General features: G+C 37.9%; 1 protein-coding gene across 14 annotated transcripts in view; it reads right to left on the bottom strand.

Moving 5' to 3' along the window:
• FMR1 (FMRP translational regulator 1) overlaps nt 1–20,723 on the bottom strand; it is a 40,466-nt gene that overhangs the window by 3,892 nt on the left and 15,851 nt on the right. For 4 of the 14 annotated variants that reach the window (XM_040265404.1, XM_040265413.1, XM_040265406.1 and 1 more), the window contains 13 exons: nt 19,028–19,099; nt 18,604–18,752; nt 16,882–16,975; nt 16,676–16,792; nt 14,331–14,501; nt 14,158–14,236; nt 10,382–10,491; nt 9,562–9,696; nt 8,994–9,056; nt 6,172–6,258; nt 3,599–3,794; nt 1,892–2,074; nt 1,110–1,192 (listed from right to left, as the gene is read on the bottom strand). In XM_040265404.1, coding sequence (XP_040121338.1) covers nt 1,110–1,192; nt 1,892–2,074; nt 3,599–3,794; nt 6,172–6,258; nt 8,994–9,056; nt 9,562–9,696; nt 10,382–10,491; nt 14,158–14,236; nt 14,331–14,501; nt 16,676–16,792; nt 16,882–16,975; nt 18,604–18,752; nt 19,028–19,099 — 1,539 coding nt within the window. Of the gene's footprint in view, nt 1–1,109; nt 1,193–1,891; nt 2,888–3,598; nt 3,795–6,171; nt 6,259–8,993; nt 9,057–9,561; nt 9,697–10,381; nt 10,492–14,157; nt 14,237–14,330; nt 14,502–16,675; nt 16,793–16,881; nt 16,976–18,603; nt 18,753–19,027; nt 19,100–20,723 lie in introns of all 14 variants that reach the window. The other 10 variants (XM_040265405.1, XM_040265409.1, XM_040265408.1 and 7 more) reach the window with 6 other exon arrangements.

Genomic DNA, 20,723 nt, shown 5'->3' with positions numbered 1-20,723 from the left:
CCATAGTCATGAAGGGCCCCCCAACTACTTGGATTAAGTCTTCAGAGTTAAAGAAGCAGCCGAAGAGATCATGCGTTCTGGGAATGAGGTACCAGGGTTCAAATATCACTCTGCTGCTGCTGCTAAGTCGCTTCAGTCGTGTCCCACTCTGTGCGACCCCATAAGCGGCAGCCCACCAGGCTCCGCCATCCCTGGGATTCTCCAGGCAAGAACACTGGAGTGGGTTGCCATTTCCTTCTCCAATGCATGAAAGTGAAAAGTGAAAGTGAAGTCGCTCAGTCATGTCCAACTCTTAGCGAGCCCATGGACTGCAGCCTACCAGGCTCCTCCGTCCATGGGATTTTCCAGGCAAGAGTACTGGAGTGGGGTGCCATCGCCTTCTCTGAAATATCACTCTAGTGTATCGCCTTCTCCAAAATATCACTCTAATGTATGTTAACTATGTGACTCAGTCTTTCTAAACTTCAGTTTACTCACCTATAAAACAGAATAATAAAACTTCTTACCTCAGGGTACTGTTGAAACATTAAGTGAGATACAATACACCCAGCCAAGGTACCTGGCTGTGCTTGGGGGCTCATTTTAAAATTATGTTAACAATGTGTTCAGCATAGGTGCTGGCCACATGAGATGGGTTCTCAGGGTAGAGGCTGGCTCTAAATAGGCAGCTGACTGATTCAACATGTACTAGCCGAGTGTCATCAGCGCTGTCTATTGTGAGCTAGATACCTTCTTTTTCTTACTTTCCAGTCAAAGAGGACACCCTATCCTGCAACTCTGGTGAGGAGGGATGTAGGTTCCTCAGGGTTTATACAAGTCTCTCTCAGTACATTCCTGGATGTTTCTTTCTTTGGAGAATGGGGGTAGGGAGGATCACCTATGTGGTACTGAAGTCATAATGTGGTTGTCGAAATCTTTACAAATACTGAGACTGCACATTCTCTAGATAAATCTTCTTTGTATACTTGTCGTAAAGGACTAAAATTGACCACAAATGTAATGTTGAAAGGGAAGTATTCCACAAATACCTATATAGTATAGCAAATTCACATAAATCTCAAACTTATATAATTGGGACAATTTGGATGAAAAGAGGCACGTAGGTTTACCTGGAGGGATCCATCTGCTGTTCTTCCTTTAGCCTCTCTTGGATTACGTGGACGATTATCTGTTCGGGAGTGATCGTCGTTTCCTATAGGGACATTTTTAAAAGGTTCAGTGGTCACTGATTCTGACATGCCTATTGGAGAGTTCTTTGTTCCCACATCCTCAATTTATTTAGACCAACCACAGAATCTAAAATGTAATCAACAACCTAGCAATTTCAGTTACACACCGTCTAATAATCTAGCATCCAGGTGGCACTAGTGGCAAAGAACCTGCCTGCCAATGTAGGGGACATAAGAGACCCGAGTTTGATCCCTGTGTCAGGAAGATCCCCTGGATAAGGAAATGGCTACCCACTCTAGTACTCTTGCCTGGAGAATCCCATGGACAGAGGAACCTGGTGGGCTACAGTCCACAGGGCTGCAAAGAGCTGGACATGACTAAAGCAGCTTAGTGCACAGCAGCACATGTTACAGAAAACATTCCTAAGCCATCACAGTTCTACATCAACTGTGTGATAGGTCAATCTGAACTAATGATTAGATGTGATGTTTAGAGTACCCAAAGAAGCTGAACTAGTTATCAGGGGTTATTCGTATGTTTGTAAACTGTAAGGAAGCCTGTCTGATATTGCTAATTACATGAGCCTTTCTTATGGTGACCAGGACAAAATGGGAGAAATGGGGGGCTTGATAGTATGTCATTGAATCACCTAGCTTTTTCATAGAACTTCAGACAGTTGTTACAATTCAGCTTCATTTCTTAAACGAAAAACCCTCTGTACCTTTGAAGCTGCCTCCACGTCCTCTTCCTCCTTGTCCTCTTCCTCCGCCGCCACGCCGCCGCCCGTCTCCTCTGCGCAGGAAGTTCTCCCTCTCTTCCTCTGTTGGAGCTAATGACCAATCACTGAGTTCATCTCTGTGGTCAGATTCTGTTTCAGAAGCATTTGATGCTTCAGAATTAGTTCCTATCGAGAGTTAAAAGTTATATACCATTGTCCGACTTAAAAAAACGTTAGGTTAACAGAAACTTCCAGAGACGTTTCTGGGGGTAATCCATTACACTTCCCAATTTATAAGCCCATCAAAGAGTATACTATCACCTTCCATTTTGTAAAACAAATTATCTTAAGTTCAAAATGAAGGTTTTCACGATATTTGAGGTCATTTTTGTTTCAAACATTTTTGGTTCTCATTAAGGAAAAAAAAAGGAATTCTATTAGCCATCTAAGTTCAAACCTGAGTATGCCACATCATTAAACAGCTGTGCTCTCTGGAGGAAAAGTTGCCTACAACAATTAAATGCAATACCTTGATAAACAAAACTTCTAGAAAGAAAGTTCCTTTTAACAAGGTTTGGCCAGGGACAAAGGGGAATGCACACATTTTGGTCATCTTAGAGAGGGTGGCAAAGGTGGCCATCATGGCTACTATCTCAGGGAATGGTCTCTTGTGAGATCAGGGACTGGACCTCGTTGAATGGGGATATGCTTGTCTGATGCTTGGTCCACAACCTTCCCTCCCACTCCCGCAGGAATAACTGATTATTAGAAAGGATTTACTGTAGTGAACTTATTATGCCTGGTGGGGGGAGGGTTAATGACACAGGGGATGGGAGATGGAAAAAGAACTTCTTTGTGAGGGGGGACCTTCCACAGCATCAAGAACAGACTGTTGGGAAAGGGATGAGGGCTCAGGTTCAAGGTTGGCCTTAGGAGTAGGTAGCTCTCTCCCCCACTCCAGAACAGCAACTCTACTACCTCTCTCTTCCTCTGTTGGAGCTAATGAGCAATTATAGCTTCACCATTATAGCTTCATTCCTGTGGATCTTGAAGGCTTTTCCATCTTACAGAGTTCCTTTTTGAAACGCAAATATTTGTGAGATGGATTATACCTTATACCATCATTAGCAAGTTACATAGTAGATACACAGTTGAGCAAGACAGTAGGCACGGGCAGTGGGACAGCGTTCAGTGAAAGGTACTGGGAGAGAAGAAAGAAGCACTGAGAGAAGAGCTGGGGAGGCAAAGAGAGACTTCGCCTACTTCTTGACTTTGCCTAGGGCTGACTTTGGCCATGCCACTCAAAATCACCTTATGAGCCACAGGATGCAGACCCCTGATTTACACAGTCCATCCAGCAAGTATGACCAGCACATGCCTGACAAAACATGAGCCACAGTACACAAATGAAAAAAGTTTTGGCTATATAGTAATAAAATGAGGAAAGGCCTTAGGAAAGGCATTAGCATACAAGGGCTTAAGCAGATTTATCCCCAGTCAGACTGTGGACAGAACTCACACCTGCCCTGTGAACTCTATGGGTTATTATCAGGTTTTTCACTCTGTGTCTTGCAACACAATTTGACCCACTGTGAATTGGAAACCATGTAGTGAGAAATTGTTATAATGGGGTTCTAATGAATATTAGAGATTAGCAGCTATTAAGTCTAGGAACAGATAAAGTTACTGAGTAAAATGCTTAGTTTGTACCTGAAGTATATCCAGGACCGCGTCTGCCGTGCCCCCTATTTCTGTAAGGTCTACTACCTCGACCCAGTCCTTGACCATCATCAGTCACATAGCCTTTTTCCTTATCTGTACGATTTGGTGGTGGTCTAGAACTAGCTCCAATCTGTCGCAACTGCTCATCAATTTGTAATCTCTCCAAACGCAACTGGTCTACTTCCTATTTAAAATATACAAGATAACAGTAAAAATAATTTGACATTTTACTTAATAAAACCTTTCTCCTTTTCATCAGATAAAAAGTATACTGGAAATATTTCAATTTCAGCTCTAAGTTTATAGTAAACACTGTTACACAGAATTATCAGGAAATTGAATGGTCTCCTTAAAAAGAAAATTACTATAGGTAACATATTATTGATGTCCAGAATTAAGAGATAGAACAAAAATACTCAGCATTAAAATTATACTGAAAGAATTTAAAGTTATTTAATTTGGCAATATTATCCAATAGATCTGCTAAGGCACAAATATGGTAGTTTTGGGACTTCTTGATAATAGGTTATTGAATAAAACAACTCTAAAATGTATGAATACAGATAAATGACATTTAAGACTTAACCAGCTAAGCTTAAAAATCACACATTGTAAATAATCTTAATTAATGAAACACTGAATTTGGGCCATCTTCTACTTTCAAAGAACAGGAACTATCTAATAGTTAACCCAAAAAGTTGGATATCATGCCTTTAAAACCTCTTAAAGACTACAACTCTGCTAAGACAAGTATGACGAACAGTATAGTCAATTGATCAAAATATACACCTGGGGTCCATTAACAGACCCTCACACACAATGCTTCCAATATGCTAGGTTCTGTCAAAACCAGATGATGTCTCAGTTCTAACCCTTCTCCTTCCAATCTATTCATAAACATCGATTTACTAGCTGCAGGGAACTGGGTCCACAACTAGAGTAGTGGTTGGGTGTCTCAGTCAAGCAGAGGCAATCATAGGGACTGTCCACATGAACAGTCACTGGGGAAGCCCCTGTAAAGCTAAGTTCTTAAAATCTTAGTACAGCAGTTTCAGGAAAAGGGCAGGTAAGGATCTAGATGAGTGTCATCTGTGCTCTGAACCAGACATTGTTTTACAAAGGACTTAATTAAAGGAGAGACTGCCGCTGAGTGGCTTACTCCAAAAGTACAGTTATAGCTCATGGAATGGGTGGATCTTGCAAAACAGAATGGTAGTCCAGGTTATCCCATGGGGGCAAAGCAGTCACCACTCGGTGAGAGACGCCAAGCCCACTCAAGGGAAGATCTGGTGATGGGAAGCGTGGCAACAGGACAGCTGCTAATAATCCAAAAAGATATTCAATGTGAAGAATAAATTAAAAGATCTAAAGAAGAACACTGGTTAAAAGAACAAGGGACTGATACAATGCAACCTTAAATTTCCAGGTCTTCCACATTATTTAAGCTAAGAATAGGAAGAAAAACACATACAACAGATTACACATAAGACACACTTTAAAACAAAAGTGAATAAGCAAATCAATAGGGTATCCTACCCACATAAACCTTGCTGGATGAAACCTCTCCATTTTCAATTATTAATTGACCACCATAAGAAGGATAAGAAGTGCCTAGCTACTATGTTTTTCTTCCTTATTTACATGTAACTATAAATTGCTTCATTTTATTTAAGAAGTCAGCAGAAAAATTCTTAACAGGATAGCCTCATAAATACAATAGAACGTTGGATTACTTTAAATAACATTTAGTACCCATTACAGTATGTTTTTGATACATGTGGATACAAAAGATGGAATTATAAAAGTGACATTGGTAAAATTCTATTTTTTTGAATTACAGAACAGTTGGCCAAAATAAATTTTAAAAAACACCTAGTCTAGGGAGGTGATTTGCCTACAAACACAGAGCTGGTCATGGCAGAAGATTACAATCAAGTGCTGGACTGCCAATCCACTGCTTTCTCTGCTATGCCTTGCAGTCTCCTGGTTCCTGCTTTCCAGATTCTAAGCTGGAGTAGGCACAGTGGTACAAACACCAACTAAAATGAGCATTTCTACAAGGAGACATAAATTGCTTCTAGTTTGTAAAACAGAGTATAGAGAAAATTATGAAGAGTACACATTTAAACAGAGGACTTCATGAAACTCTGGGCTATTCCTGATAAATGACATAAAGGGGACAACAAAGTAAGTGTTACAGACATAAAATTTGGCCTGGAAAAAACTCTCAAGGGTTTGAAAGGATCAGTGAAATGAAAAAGATTTCAGACAGGATTGTCTAAAGTAGATATGAGGGTTTAACAGAAAAAAAATGGGAAATAGGGGAATTTCTTCAGAATAGGGATAATGATTCTTAAATTTAAAATGATGGAAAACTGACTTATGTTTTCAGAAAGAATACAATAAGCTAAACAAAATGAGTTTTTTTTTTCTATTATCTTTTATAGGTCTTTCATTATCATGTACAGGCTAGAAGAAATCTTAATTGTGTTAAGATTTACTATGGAGTTTTTCTATTTTAGTGCAAAAAGATTCAAAGTTAAAGTTCTTCCTGTTCTCACCTTTAAATAGTTTAGGTGATAATCCAAAAGAACAGTGGCATTAGCAATGCTGTCTTTTGTTCCCACAAAAACAAACGGTACCATACCCTGAAAAAGAAATGACAACAACAATCTTATAAAATTAATGATGAATTATAATCTGAAATATGCAAGTAATGACTAAATCCCTAGCACAGGATCTGACAAATGGTAGGTACAGCAAAGTTTGTTGAAAATATGAAACACATAAAAACAAGAGTAGTTAGTTTATTTTACACATCTCCTGTGTATAAGGACAGATCAACATAGCAACCATTAAATGCATCAGGGTTACTATGATTTAAACACTGTTAAATGTTGGCAAGCCTATAAATTATGTAACTCAAAATTATACAAGTTTTAAAATGAGACACATAAACAAAATGAGTACTTTAAAATACTCATTAATTTACTACAGGTTTTATCTAGATAAAATTCTTAAAAAAATTAAAATTAGATACTAGGGCACAAAAATAAAAACTGAATCAACTTTGCTAACCAAGTCAACAGAGTACAAACAAGACACAAACAAGAAGAGTTAGGATAAATTAATGTGCACTTGGTACTTATTACGTGAAGGGGGGAAACTGGGCATATTCATGAACATAAAATTTAACATTTCAATATATGTCAGTAATGTACTCTGAACACTGTAAAGGACTGAATCATTAGGAAAGTTTCATCTCCCTACGATACAACTTTAAGGATAAATTTTTTGAAAAACAAGTATACTAAAAATGTGTAATTCTAGCTCAAAATGTATACTTCTAGCTCATCAGTAGAAATGAGGGGAAAAAAATTGTTTCTTGTCGCAAGTTATAGGGAAGCCTAGGCCAGTTGTGTTGGAGAAGGCAATGGCACCAGTACTCCAGTACTCTTGCCTGGAAAATCCCATGGACAGAGGAGCCTGGGAGGCTGCAGTCCATGGGGTCGTGAAGAGTAGGACACGACTGAGCGACTTCACTTTCACTTTTCACTTTCATGCATTAGAGAGGAAATGGCAACCCACTCCAGTGTTCTTGCTTGGAGAATCCCAGGGACCGGGGAGCCTGGTGGGCTGCCATCTATGGGGTTGCACAGGGTCGGACATGACTGAGTGACTTCACTTTCACTTTTCATTTTCATGCACTGGAGAAGGAAATGGCAACCCACTCCAGTGTTCTTGCCTGGAGAATCCCAGGGACGGCGGAGCCTGGTGAGCTGCCGTCTATGGGGTTGCACAGAGTCGGACACAACTGAAGTGACTCAGCAGCAGCAGCAGGCCAGTTCTATAAACTAACAGCTGGCAATTATGACCTTCAAAGCTGAAAATAATTCAGTATTTCACTACTGATGAAATTCTCATGGTTACTGATAGTCACAAGTGACTAAAGAAAAGTACACAGTAGTTTTGATGTAGATATATTAGAATTTTCTAGGTGAAAGCAGCCAAGAAACTTAGCAAGTATCAATCACTCTTTTAAAAAGAGCATTTGTTCGATAGGTGTTGGTACTGCTAGGCTGCTTTTGTCTGCTTGCACTCAGTATATAGCATCTTAAACGTATGTGGGGTTGGAATAAGTTTTTTTCTTTTTCCTTCCACATGAACATGGCTGTTGACAGGGTACAAGACTGAATAATTGGGAAATATTGCTTGCAAACTGGCATCCGTCTGGTAGGCAAGGCATTGCTTCCTAGTAACAAGGACCACCTGAAGAATCAGGTGCCACTGAAAACGCATGGGCTTTTTTTTTTTTTTTTTGGACTGAATGAACTATGGAATTAATCAGGCCTATGACCCAGATCTCTTTTTCTCAAAAATATTTTTGACTGTTGTTTTTTTTTCCCCAACTGACTTTCTTACAAAGCAGTTAAACATATTATTTTCCAAAATGCCCTATGATGAAATGCTATGCCCTTCTCCTTGGATCACATACTATCAAAATAAGCTTTAATGCCACAGATTTAGCTGATCAACTTTGAAGCAAATAGCGAAAAACAAAATTATCTTTCAACATTTCCAAACTGATGATGTACCCAAGTGCCACTCTATTAAGCACAGCACTAGTGGACCAGAATAGTTAAGACAAAGAAAGGCAAGAGCAGAACAGTACCACGAAAAAGTGATTCCCTGATCTGGGATGAGAACTGGACTCCCCCGCACAGAGGAAGGTCCAATCCACTTGCACTTACATTTCTCTTTATAAAATGGTATTTTCGCTTTTAATCCCTTGTTACTCATAACATTTTTTTCCCATCAACAGTTCTTACAGGCCAGGTGGGGGAGGCGTGCCCTCAAAAAACTAACAATGTAAGGATATAACAAGTAAACATCTATGTGGTTAAATGCTACAGACAGGGATGACCACATCAGAGCATCAAAGGGGAGAAAGACTCTTGAGCTCATCATGGGGAGGGACCCGATGGCAAGTACACGAGGAAAGAGGCACATGAAGTAAGCCCACAGCAAGGTGGCAAGCTGGCGAAAACAGAGGGCTTCTGGCAGAGAAAACATATGCATATCTCTAGAAGCAACAAGGCGTAGACAGCAGTGTTTGGACAACTCTTAAGTAAGGCTCAAGCCTCTCTCCAGTGCAAGGAAGAGGAGTGGAAAGAGATGATATTGGTCAGGTGGCTGTGAAAAAAAGGCCTGTAAGCAACAGGAAGGAGTATCAGCTTTCTCCCCAGGGCAATGGAGCCAAAAAACCCACAGATACACCTCCACCATGCCCCAACTCTGATGATCATTTGAAGTCTTTCTTAACAAGGGGAATAAACATTAAAATATAAAATCAAAATGTATTTTTCAAGGAATGGTTTCCTACCTGCCAAGCCTTGAGTTCAGGTTTCTGGGATTCCCCTGCTACAATGGATGAAACCACTAACACCTAAAGCAGTATAAGGAATGCAAGTGATGTCATTAACTATAACAAATGATACACAGAAGCCTGAACGCAGGACTTTCACTGCAGGACTTCTAAATCCGTTTCTAAACAATTCGGTTAGTTCAAATATTGAAAGTCAGTTTAAAAAATATGGCTTTAAGTAACAATTTATGCATCTAACAGAAGGTACATTTGGATATATTATAACCTGCAAAATTTCAAGACCTAGAGCATGAAAAAATAAAAGTCCACCCTCAAAAGAAAAATGTGACCACTAAATGCAACCCCATATTTTATGTTTACAGCATAAGATTTGTCACTGTGAATAAACTGAAAAGTAGTTATCCCATTGGTCTGTAATATCTCATAAGCTGGCAATCAGATCTGAAACAGATACAGCATGAATAGCCTATAAGCCTAACCAGAGAACATACCCAAAACAACAACTGTGACATTTGGGGCAAAGAAATTACTTTCAGTATAATTCAAAGTGAAAATTATTTCTTACCCTCTGGACTTTTGTGCTGTTAGGTTGTGAAAAGTGAGTGCTGTTTTCCTTTATATCTGTATGTTTTTTTTCTTCTGAGGGAATAGGTCCAACCCTTGAGTTACTGGAAGGTAGGGAATTTGGTGGCATCATTTCCTGGGTGAAAAACACAAAACATAAAAGAGAAAAAAGGGTCCATTTTTAAGATTTACTTAGCACCATTATTGTATCAATGATCATCTTTTTTTAAGAACAGAAACTATTACAGACAGTTTTGGTAAACAAACTTACAGAATGCAAAAATTGTGCAATAAAAATGCACACAGATTGAACTTCAGTTAAAAAAACCTTTCACAAAAGCAAAGACTAGACAACATATGAAAATTATGGCAATTTGGAAGGATTTTATTTTAAACAGTACCATTGTACAGAAGGGCACGCCCTCACCTTCTCCATCCCAAATACTTCAAAAAATGTAAGGCACACAAACACAAACATACAAATTAAAAAAGCCAAAAGATGAAAGCCAAAAACCTAATTAGTGTCCCAATTTTGTCTCTGCCAGTAACTTAAGTGATATTTGAAGTGTGCTTCAGATTTTGTTTTCACATTTGTGATGGCACATGCTAAAGATCTAGAAATAAGACTTAAGGAGTTAAAGGGACTAATACATAATCACAGCATCAGAGACTAGAAAGAGGCCGTCATCTATAACTTCAATTAACTGGCAAGCCTGACAGAGGTTTTACATTCACGTTATGTGCGTATTAGAGGCCTCTAAGTTACTGTGTCAAATAAAAGACTTTATTAGACAAACCAGAAACATGCACTAGAAACATACCTCTTCTTGTGGAACATTTTTCTCATTTTCAGCCTCAATTCTCACCCTCACAACTCCTGACTTGTCCACAATCTCTTGAATCAGTTTTCCATTTTTTCCTATTACTTTGCCTAAGTTAAAAAATGAATAATTCATGTTTGGTTTTAAAATCACATGCCTCAAACCAGTAAGCACACCCTACTGTAAACAATAACATTTATGTATAAAATTTCATATAATTTTAATTCTATCTCAAAACCAAAACAGAGACTTTTTTCAAAAAAAAAAAAAAAAAAAAAAAAACCACAAAACAGTGAAACTGGCTTTTCATTCTATGAAGTCATCACAATTCAAACTCCTTTGGTCTGGTATGAACTGAGTAATAACTTGTGAACTGACAGGATAATTTTGCATTTTTAAGACAGTTCAAAATAGGCTCTTATTTGGCATACAAGGGCACACTTTAAATGTTCAGGTAGAGTGGTATCCTTCTTTCTGCAAAGCTCTATAAAAAGAATTAATGAAAAGGATAAATAATAGGAAATACAATTGCTTATTTGACAATTTCAATCCTATCTGCATCTGATTTACACCTGCTTCTTTGCCCATGGCAAATATTTTTAGAATTTTATACGGCACATTTCTAAGACACTCTAAAAGCGACATAAGCAGCTATGCTGCTGCTTAGTCACTCAGCTGTGTCCGACTCTTTGTGACCCCATGGACTGTAGCCCACCAGGCTCCTCTGTCCATGGGATTCCCTCCTCCAGGGGATCTTTCCAACCCAAGGATCGAACCCTGGTGTCCTGCATTGCAGGCAGATTCTTTACCATCTGAGCCACCAGGGAAGCCCATAAGGAGCTATACATTCATCTAGAAGTACACATTCTTCAGGCCAATGTGTTAGTGGACTACTACTCTTGTGCGTGACTCACAAATTAAACTAGTATGTTAGAAGGTGAAGTGATTGGTTACAGAATAAAAGATTAAGAAATCACACTTTAGCTTAAAACCACAATGAAAAAGTTTAAAACCAGTTCAAGATTAAGTTTTATCGTATCATCTGTTAAAACTCTGAAGACTTCAAATGCCAGCAATGGACAGGCACTCAAATCTCTCTCACTTTAAAAAGTTTAATCATGTACTTAGCTGGGAAATGACTGCTTTCAGAGCCAACAAAACAAGACATTCCAAACACTAAAAACAACTGATTGTAGAAATCTACATACGAATTACATCCAATTCCAAGGGCACACTCCCAGGTACTTAAAGCAAGCTGAGCTGGCCATGCCCATAAATGGGCTTGCCCCACCACTTCATCTAAGGTAGGGATGGGGATCCTAGAAGAACTCCTAAATGAAATACTCAAGGAAATCAACCCTGAATATTCATTGGAAGGACTGATGCTGAAGTTTCAATACTTGGGCCACCTGATGCCAAGAACCCACTCACTGGAAGATATCCTGATTCTGGGAAAGATCAAGCGCAAGAGAAGAAGGGGGCGACAGATGATGAGATGGTTGGATGGCATCATTGACTCAGTGGACATGTTGTTTAGTCGTTCAGTTGTGTCCGACTCTTTCTGAGCCCATGGAATGCAGCATGCCAGGCTTCCCTCTCCTTTACCATCTCCCAGAGCTTGCTCAAACTCATGTCCATTGTGGAAGGACAGGGAAACCTGGTGTGCTGCAGTCCATGGGCTCAGAAAGAGTTAAACACGACTTAGCCACTGAACAACAATAAAGGAAAAAAACAGGAATGATAATTTGCTGAGCCAATCCTAGATAAAAATGCAGGGAAAGCCTTCTCAAAGCAAGACCTTGTGGTTCTTCAAATCAGAATAGCCTTGGTATTCCTGCTGTGTGTGCCAGTCTCCCTTACCCCCACAACCTCTTCTGACTGGTCAGTGGTCAGGGAAAAGAACTGACACACTAAATCAGGACTCCTGACCTAGGTGTTTCTGCAATTATTTCTGTTGTTCTTCCCTTCAAATGAAAAGGGATAGAAGGAGGAGAGAAGTTACATGGAGTCTTCCCATTTTTTTTTCTTTAAATCTGTAGCATATTTTCATGAACTGATGCTGATTTTTAATAGAGGTCTTTTAAATGAGTTAGCAAAAAGAAAAAGGAGATTTTGGCCCATGTTTCTAATAGTATCTTAACAATCCTATATATAGATAGATAGGATATATACTATTATATATAAATATATATATATATATATACTGTGTATTAACTACAACTGATTGAACAATTAAACAAATTCAGTGTCAAAGTGGGTGAAGAACAAGCAAATTATTAGAAAAGTTTGTGGGAAATAAGAGATACCTTGTTTGAAATCTGATTTTTCAGCACTTTAAGTGATAGGTTTTTAGAAAACACTTTACTGAATAAAAGGAGCAAAATATAATTAATTTCAGTTGCATTGTTATTGTGTTAGTCACTCAGTCGCTTCTGACTCTTTGTGACCCCAAGGCTTCCCTGGTGGCTTGGACAGTAAAGACTGCCTGCAATGCAGGAAACCCGGGTTCAATCCCTGGGTTAGGAAGATCCCCTGCAGAAGGAAATGGCAATCCACTCCAGTATTCTTGCCTGGAAAATCCCATGGACAGAGGAGCCTGGTGGGCTACAGTCCATGGGGTCACAAACAGTAGGACATGACTGAGTGACTAACACTTTCACTTACTTTCATTCTAACTATAAAATGTATGCAACTGCTTGACAAACTGTAAATAAGAGGGAAAAATACCATTCACAACCCCACTTCTCCTGAGGTAATCAGGAGAGTGCTAATCATACATTTCCCATACATACAACTGGCAGTGACATTACATCATCATGCTCTTTAGTTGACTGTATGTAGTATATAGTTGAGAAAATAATTCTGCATTATTTCACTAGTATTTACACTTAATCTTCAAACTGATTTTCTTTGGGTGAAAAATACTATTCTATGTGCTTTTATAATGGCATAGGAAGATGTTTACAATTCTATGCTGACCAAAACAGCAAGCTAAGTAGAAGTGAAAGTTTGTGAAGAAAATGCACAAAGAGCCCTTATTTTCTCCTTTAAACCTTCCAAAGGGCATGTATTACTTTTTGTAATTAGCCAAAGTTAAAAATATTTTTTAAATGTAGTATGTCCCAATTTTATTAATAAATTTAAAACATATGCAGTATTCTGATAAAACTGCACTTTGCTGATAGATTTTACTAAAGATAACTGCACCATTGAAGAGCACTGGTGGAGAGTTCCTATGTTATTTACACATGATTGTGATGGTCATGAAACAACTCAAGTCAAAATGAAGAATTACAGCTGATGTTGCAGAAAGCCCAAGAGACTTTCAGAATTACTTCTAGCTTTGGAATTTATTAGATTTAAATAACCTATATTCAGATCTTCAACGCTGAGATAACTGATATTTTATACCCCCATTAGAGAGATCAAATACCAATCTATTCTAAATTATAAAAAGGCCCCAAATGTCATTCATTTTGAAAAAACATTATTTAACATAGAAATATATACAGCAAAAAGGCTGTGCAAAACTTATCCTTCCAGGAACCAGTAGGTTTGAACTAGCAAAGCAGTATCTTTTGTATGCCTTCTGAAAATGTAATCTTTGAGTGTATTTACCGAATATTTCTTGTATACTGCAAGAATAGACTCTATTTCAAAAACTAAGCTTCAGCTAAATGACTCCACAATGAGTGAAAATGGAATTCTATGAGCATAAATAAGTTATTTACCTAACTTGTTTTTGTAGTGCATGTCAAAAGCAATTTGTGACTCACCTACTAAGTTCCTTGGAACTTGTATGACATCTTCAGCAAATTCAAGAAAGCTTCGAGCCTTTTTCACTGCATCCTGATCCTAATCAAAATGGGGAAAAGGTTTAAATCAACAAAAGATGAGCCATCTGAAATACTGTTTTATTTTAGAAAAAACTATTTAGTAAAATATTTACCTCCCCATAAATATGAAATGTGCAGGTATCTTCATCTAGATCAATAGCAGTGACCCCAGGTACCTTTCTAGCTTGCTGAATATTAGCACCATGAGTACCAATAGCTAGACCCATTAGATCTTCTCGTACGATAAACTGTTCATGAAACCTTGAGGCAAGCTGCCTTGAACTCTGAAGAGAAATGCACATCTGATTAGTATGCTTTATCAATATTAAGACAACTGTATTTAGGTCAGCCATGTAAATTATCTTGACCCTGTGTATCAGTTTCTATCTGAAACTAACAGGTTTAAGAAAATATTTTGCACAGCTTAAGTACTTTTTAGGTTACTAAAGGTCTATGTCATTTGATATATTTTTGTTCATAGGAAAGGGCTTGTTGACAATTTTCCAAGGTAACCTTTGAAAACCTATTTGCAAGGCTGCCTTAGTTAACCAGTGACATCAATGTAATAATTAAGAAGGAGATCAACTGTTCCCAAATAAAAACCAGCTCACTGGGTCTGACAGACTCAATATTAAGTAAAAAAAAAAATTTAAATACCATCTTCACAGAACACTGTATTCATTTCATTTTATTAAAGGATATTGGTGTGTATATTTTTCTAGAAATGGTGCCATTTATGTAACATCACTAGATACTGTGAGTTTAGATACCTCTCTGATGAACATTAAAGGGACACCCTCCCTCCACCACCCCCAAATTTGAGTAAAGAAATCATAAAAATTGTTGGTACATTAAACTGAATGATTACAAAGTCAGAGATTTACAACTTATCTTACATATGTGTCTGCAACCTAAAATAAGATCAGAGTCTGTAAGACCTTGTGATCTGGATCCACAAGTATGATAAATTCTTTATATTCAGTGATGACTGAACTAGATTATACTGACACCCCAAAACTTGTGGATAATCACTCTCTTTAGATAGTATCATCAGTATTATCAAAATTTAATGTTTAGTTCTAGCATGCCATTAATGAAAACCAAACATATTAGTGGCTCATGTTGAAAAATGGAAATTTCTTATCTGAATATGTGGATCTCTTTAATATTAGTAGTGAGGAAAGATAGGCATGCACACTAGTTTCTCATTATTCAAACATACCTGATAATCTGAATGAATATTAACTACTATAAACAATTTTAAAAGTATAAAATCCTTTTTGTAGATTACAGTAAAAAAGTGAATCAAATATTCCTAGGACTTTTCAAGAGGTCATATTTTTTGACTCCTGGTTCATTCTTTTCACTGATAATTCACTGATAAATGATAAGCCAAAGTTATGACAACAGATCATTTAAGAAGAATTAGATGTTTAAGAAGAGGTAAATGAGTATATTTCCGTATTACAATGAAAGTAAGGAGGCTGTTCTGGCCTAAAAGCTATGAGAGAATCACTAAAGAAACCACAAAACTGTGAACACAGGGACATCAAGAAAGAATGAGAATAAAAAGTAATTAAATAGACCTCCATGGCCAAAAAGAAAATAAAGGAGCAAAAGGAGATATGAATGTCTCCTCTCCTGCTAGGTGTTCAGCAATCTCAATTAAGTTGGAAGGTGGCAAGTTTCACAGACTTTTACAAGAATATAGCCTTTAGTAGTGGTCACCTTTTCTCTTCAAATGCAGTCTGGAACTCCTTTTTTTATTTACTATTTCAACTGCATGGTGTTTTCCCTCTAATGAAATGAATAATGATGAGGAAGTCTGTAATCTGGCAATTACATACTGGAGTTGACACATTAAACTAAAATCCATTTAGTTTCTATGGTAATGGATGGAAGTACTAAATAGTTATCAATGAAAATAAATGTATGGTGATGAAAATTATTGGAAGATTAATAAAAGTAGATAAAATGCACCTTAAGAGACGAAATAGTAAGTTAGGGAAAGAGCCTCTGGCAGGAATCTGAAGACAGGAGTTTTAAAGAGTGACAACCAATTAGAATGAAGAAGTTCTATACCCTTTTAAACAGAGATAAACATACATAATGAAAGGAATATGATTAGATATTTAAATACTCTCTAGTACTTTAATGATAACATGTTATATGGGAGAAGCATTGCTTCACTTTATTAGCAGCTTTGATGAACTTCTAGCAAAAAGTGAGTTGGCCAGAAGTTCCTTAATATACATAAACTGCTGCTTAATTCTGAAACCTCAGACATAAAAACTTTAGTATGATTATGCATTGTACAATTTAATTTTTCAAAATATAGAATACAAGGAATTGCTAAGAACAATAAACAAAGGACAAGCTGCCCAAAGTCATGTTTTGTAACCACACAGTTATCATTTCTAGATAAGCCTTACAAGCATCGCTAGGGAAAGCCACATACCTCCAGCTGCTTACTGGCTTCTTCATTTCTCAGTATCAGAGACAGCTTAGTGCGCAGACTCCGAAAGTGCATGTCAATCAGCATGTGTGCTCGCTTTGAGGTGACCTCACTGATGGACTGAAGGATATTTAAAAAAAAAAACCGTTATGATCAAAGCAAATGCCCTAAATAAAACACACCAAGAGAGACAGCTCAGAAACACTCACCAAAACGACGAGCTGATAATTTTCTGGATCATAAGTTACAGAAAAGGCACCAACTGCCTTTTTAAAGTCTTTGTGTGCAGATTCCTTGGCACACCTAAAAAAAAAAGAATAACCATTGTGAAGTTAAGATGAATGATTACCAACTACTGGTATAAATATATGCAGAGATATTTGCACTTAGTAGAATTGTAGATTCATATTAAACTTGATTTATGCAAAATATGCTATATCCATCTGTAAATTCAGTTTCTTTGCTGGGCTTCTCAGGCCAATTTGAGACTAGAGAGAAAGGAAAAAACCAGTTATGCTCGTAGGAAATTATTGGTGGTCCTAGATTATCAAAGATGACATCTTTAGGGGAACTTACTTCCCTGGTGGCTCAGCAGTAAAGAATCCGCCTGCAATGCAAGAGATGCAGGAGATCAGAGTTTGATCCCTGGGTTGGAAAGACCCCCTGGAGGAAGAAATGGCACCCCACTCCAGTATTCTTGCTTAGAAAATCCCATGGATAGAGGAGCCTGGTGGGCTACAGTCCATGGGGTCGCAAAGAGTTTGTACACAACTGAGAGACTGACCACCACTCTCCTCTGCAGGCTTCCTGATTTCAGTTATACATGATGCATCCATGGTCAGTCGTGTCTTACTCTTTGTGACCCAAGGACTACTGTTCATGGGATTTCCCAGGCAAGAATACTGTAGTGAGTTCCCATTTCCTCCTCCAGAGGATCTTCCTGACCCAGAGATCCAGCTCACATCTCCTGTGTCTCCTGTATCGGTAGGGAAATTGTTTTACCACTGAGCCACCTGGGAAACCCTAGTTACCTATGGTAGGTCACTAATTTTCTTGAGTCAACTGTTAAAAACTTTTGGGGATAGCCACCAGGTATTCAATTTTGTTCTGCTGTTTCTTTTCTAAAGAAAAAGTGCTGATCAATTTTAGGGTGAAAAGAAAACATGTATGAATCAGAAGGCACAAACATATATATGCAATCTTTATAATTAACAAGTAGGATTTCTATGCATTTTGAACTATTAATAGAAGTTAATGTTTATCTAAAGTGTGATGTCTAAATCAAATTTAATATATGCTCTTACTTCTCTAAAGAGTCTTATTTAAGCATTACTTCATATCAAGGATGATAAGAGAGAAGACCTTTGGAAGCTTCTTTAAGCTATACTTGTTACATATGTATCTCAGAATACTAGCTAAAAGGGAAAAAAACCTGGAGAAATTGGTTTGTAACTTATGACAGAACTGTATTAATCAGTTTCAAAAATCTTAAAATTTTATGATGAATGTTTATGTTAGAAAAAAAATGTACATTAGCTATCTATGTGGCCAAGTAAGTTTAAACAACTGGAATGTTGGCTTGATTCAGTTCAGTTCAGTCACTCATTTGTGTCCGACTCTATGTGACCCCATGAACTGCAGCACGCCAGGCCTCCCTGTCCATCACCAACTCCCCGAGTTTGCTCAAACTCATGTCCGTTGAGTCAGTGATGCCATCCAACCACCTCATCCTCTGTCATTCCCTTCTCCTCCTGCCTTGGCTTGATTACATAACCAGAAAAAGCTAAATTTTTTTCCCACTGCTTTTGCAAGCCATTTATGTCAAAGTTCACTGAGGTTAAAAATTGTTTCCTATTATTTGAAAATGTATTATTTTAAATTAATTGCACAGCACCTCTTAAGTTCTCAGCCTTTCTTGCAAATCAACTCACATTTGTCTTAAGTCTTCTGGAACATCCAATTTGATTTTATGAAAAGTCTCTTTTGTGGCAGGTTTGTTGGGATTAACCGATCGCAAACGTTCAATTGTGACAATTTCATTGTATGTAGCATCACAAGCTGCATATTCTATCACGTAAAACTGTGAGAAATAAATCAAAGTCATTCCTGATCATAGTGTTTACATTAAAAACAAGAAGCTATACCTATTCAGTTCTTTTAAAATTCTTTAAAGGGAAAAAAAGCTATTTGATCAACTAACTGAAACACACAAAACATACTGAACATATAAACATTTAAATAAAGTAATCAAGCTAGCTATTACTTTCAAATAGAAATCCAAACAGAAATGTATATACCTGGATTTAGAAAAGGGGAAGAGCGTAAGAAAAACAATTGAAATAGGTATTTTCCTACCTCACCCTTTATCATCCTCACTTTAGCTAACCACCAACAGCAAGGCTCTTTTTCATTTGCTCTGGAATAAACCTACACAAAAATTACAACATAGAATATTTCACGATTAAAATCATTCAGAAATCTGTAAATTATCAGACATCAAGGAAAATTTCTTAAAATGACCTTAGGTATCTTGCAAATCTGTTAGGTTATAGACTTTTAACCAGACTGCACCCCTGCTTCTAGACAGAGACATTCAGAAACTACCTGGTTACCAGGAAGAGTACTGTAAAATATGCTTCCCTATTTCTCTGTGCTGCCTCAGTAATCATCAGTATTCTGAATACGAAAGCTCGAGAAAAGCTGACCACTTATAAAGCTGGGCATGCTTTCTTTGGGTACTTTGTGAGCTATGAAAATATATCTAAACATGTAAAGATGAACGTGTTTTTGTTTTAATAAGCAAATAACACATTGAAAGTTAGTGATCCTGGCCTACTGCCTGGCTCATGGTCACTAAATGGGTAAGGCCACTGACTATTCAGCCCACTAAGGATACCAACTGGTATTCATGTCTCCTGGGACTAAATGGACAGCAACTGGGTCACTCTCTGGTCTCCTGTCCCCTTCTCCACTAAAATGGACAACTCCATGCTGGCAATCCTCTGGATACCACCTTTCTCCTTTCACATACTGTGGATCAGTTCTTCTAAACTGATCTCTCTGGTGACCACTTCAAAGTTCACTTATGATGTGCAGCACAGAACCTTTTGTGAAGACACTAGCAAATCAAGGTTAATAGGAAAAGAGACACATGGTGAGTGACAGAAATACTCAGAAGTAGAAAGAAGACACAGGAGGACAAGGGGATGGGGAGGAAAGGACAGAAGACAAACAACTCAGGGCTCCAACTCTGGTCCCCCTTTTACTACTGAAGTTCATAGTGACAAAACACAAGTGATGAAACACAACTTAACTCAACCTACCTTTCCCTCTTGCCCCCATTACTTCCTTTCACCTTTGCTCTAGTCAGAGAAATAATGTCAGTTATTTGTTAACTGTTTTGTCATCCTGACAACAGCTTTTCATTGGTTCCCACTGGTCATGTAACTAAGGTGTGCAAAATGTCCCCTCTATCCATTACTATTATGAGCATTCCTGGTGTAGACAGACCAAAAGACCTAAGTTAATGGTTATACAATACAGTGACTAAATATAACTTGATTTAACCCACATTTTCTTGTAACCATCAATTCCTTTCATCTCTGCTCTAGCTAGTGATAACCTCAGTTATGTATCACTGTTAGTGGGGTCACTATGGCAACAGGATCTCATTGGCTACCACCTCTCATGTGACTCAGCTGAGAACTATAAAGAAAAAACAGTCCCTTTTATCAACCCAAACACTACTATGAGGCCTTCTGATACACACAGACCAAAAGTCCTGGTCCTTGACTTCAGGATGCATGTAGTCTCCTGGGGAAGTGAACAACTAAAGGTCCTCAAGTACAGACAGTGTTTGTACTCTCTACTTGAGTCCTGACAAAACCAAACCCAGTTCCTTTCACCTAGTTTAAGTACTGAGAACATCTTGGGTAAATAAATAGCACTTGAGAAAAGAGCACAGGCTGGACATTGAGACCTTCCTTGAGCACTCCCTAAAACGGCACTCTTGCCCATACATCACCTTCCATCCTTGGTTTTCTTTCTCGGC

This window comes from Oryx dammah, unplaced genomic scaffold (assembly GCF_014754425.2).
Source record: "Oryx dammah isolate SB20612 unplaced genomic scaffold, SCBI_Odam_1.1 HiC_scaffold_23, whole genome shotgun sequence".
In the NCBI taxonomy this organism is placed as follows: domain Eukaryota; kingdom Metazoa; phylum Chordata; class Mammalia; order Artiodactyla; family Bovidae; genus Oryx; species Oryx dammah.
The sequence above is the reverse complement of the archived record's forward strand: the minus strand, read 5'-3'. Positions and strand labels throughout refer to the sequence as shown.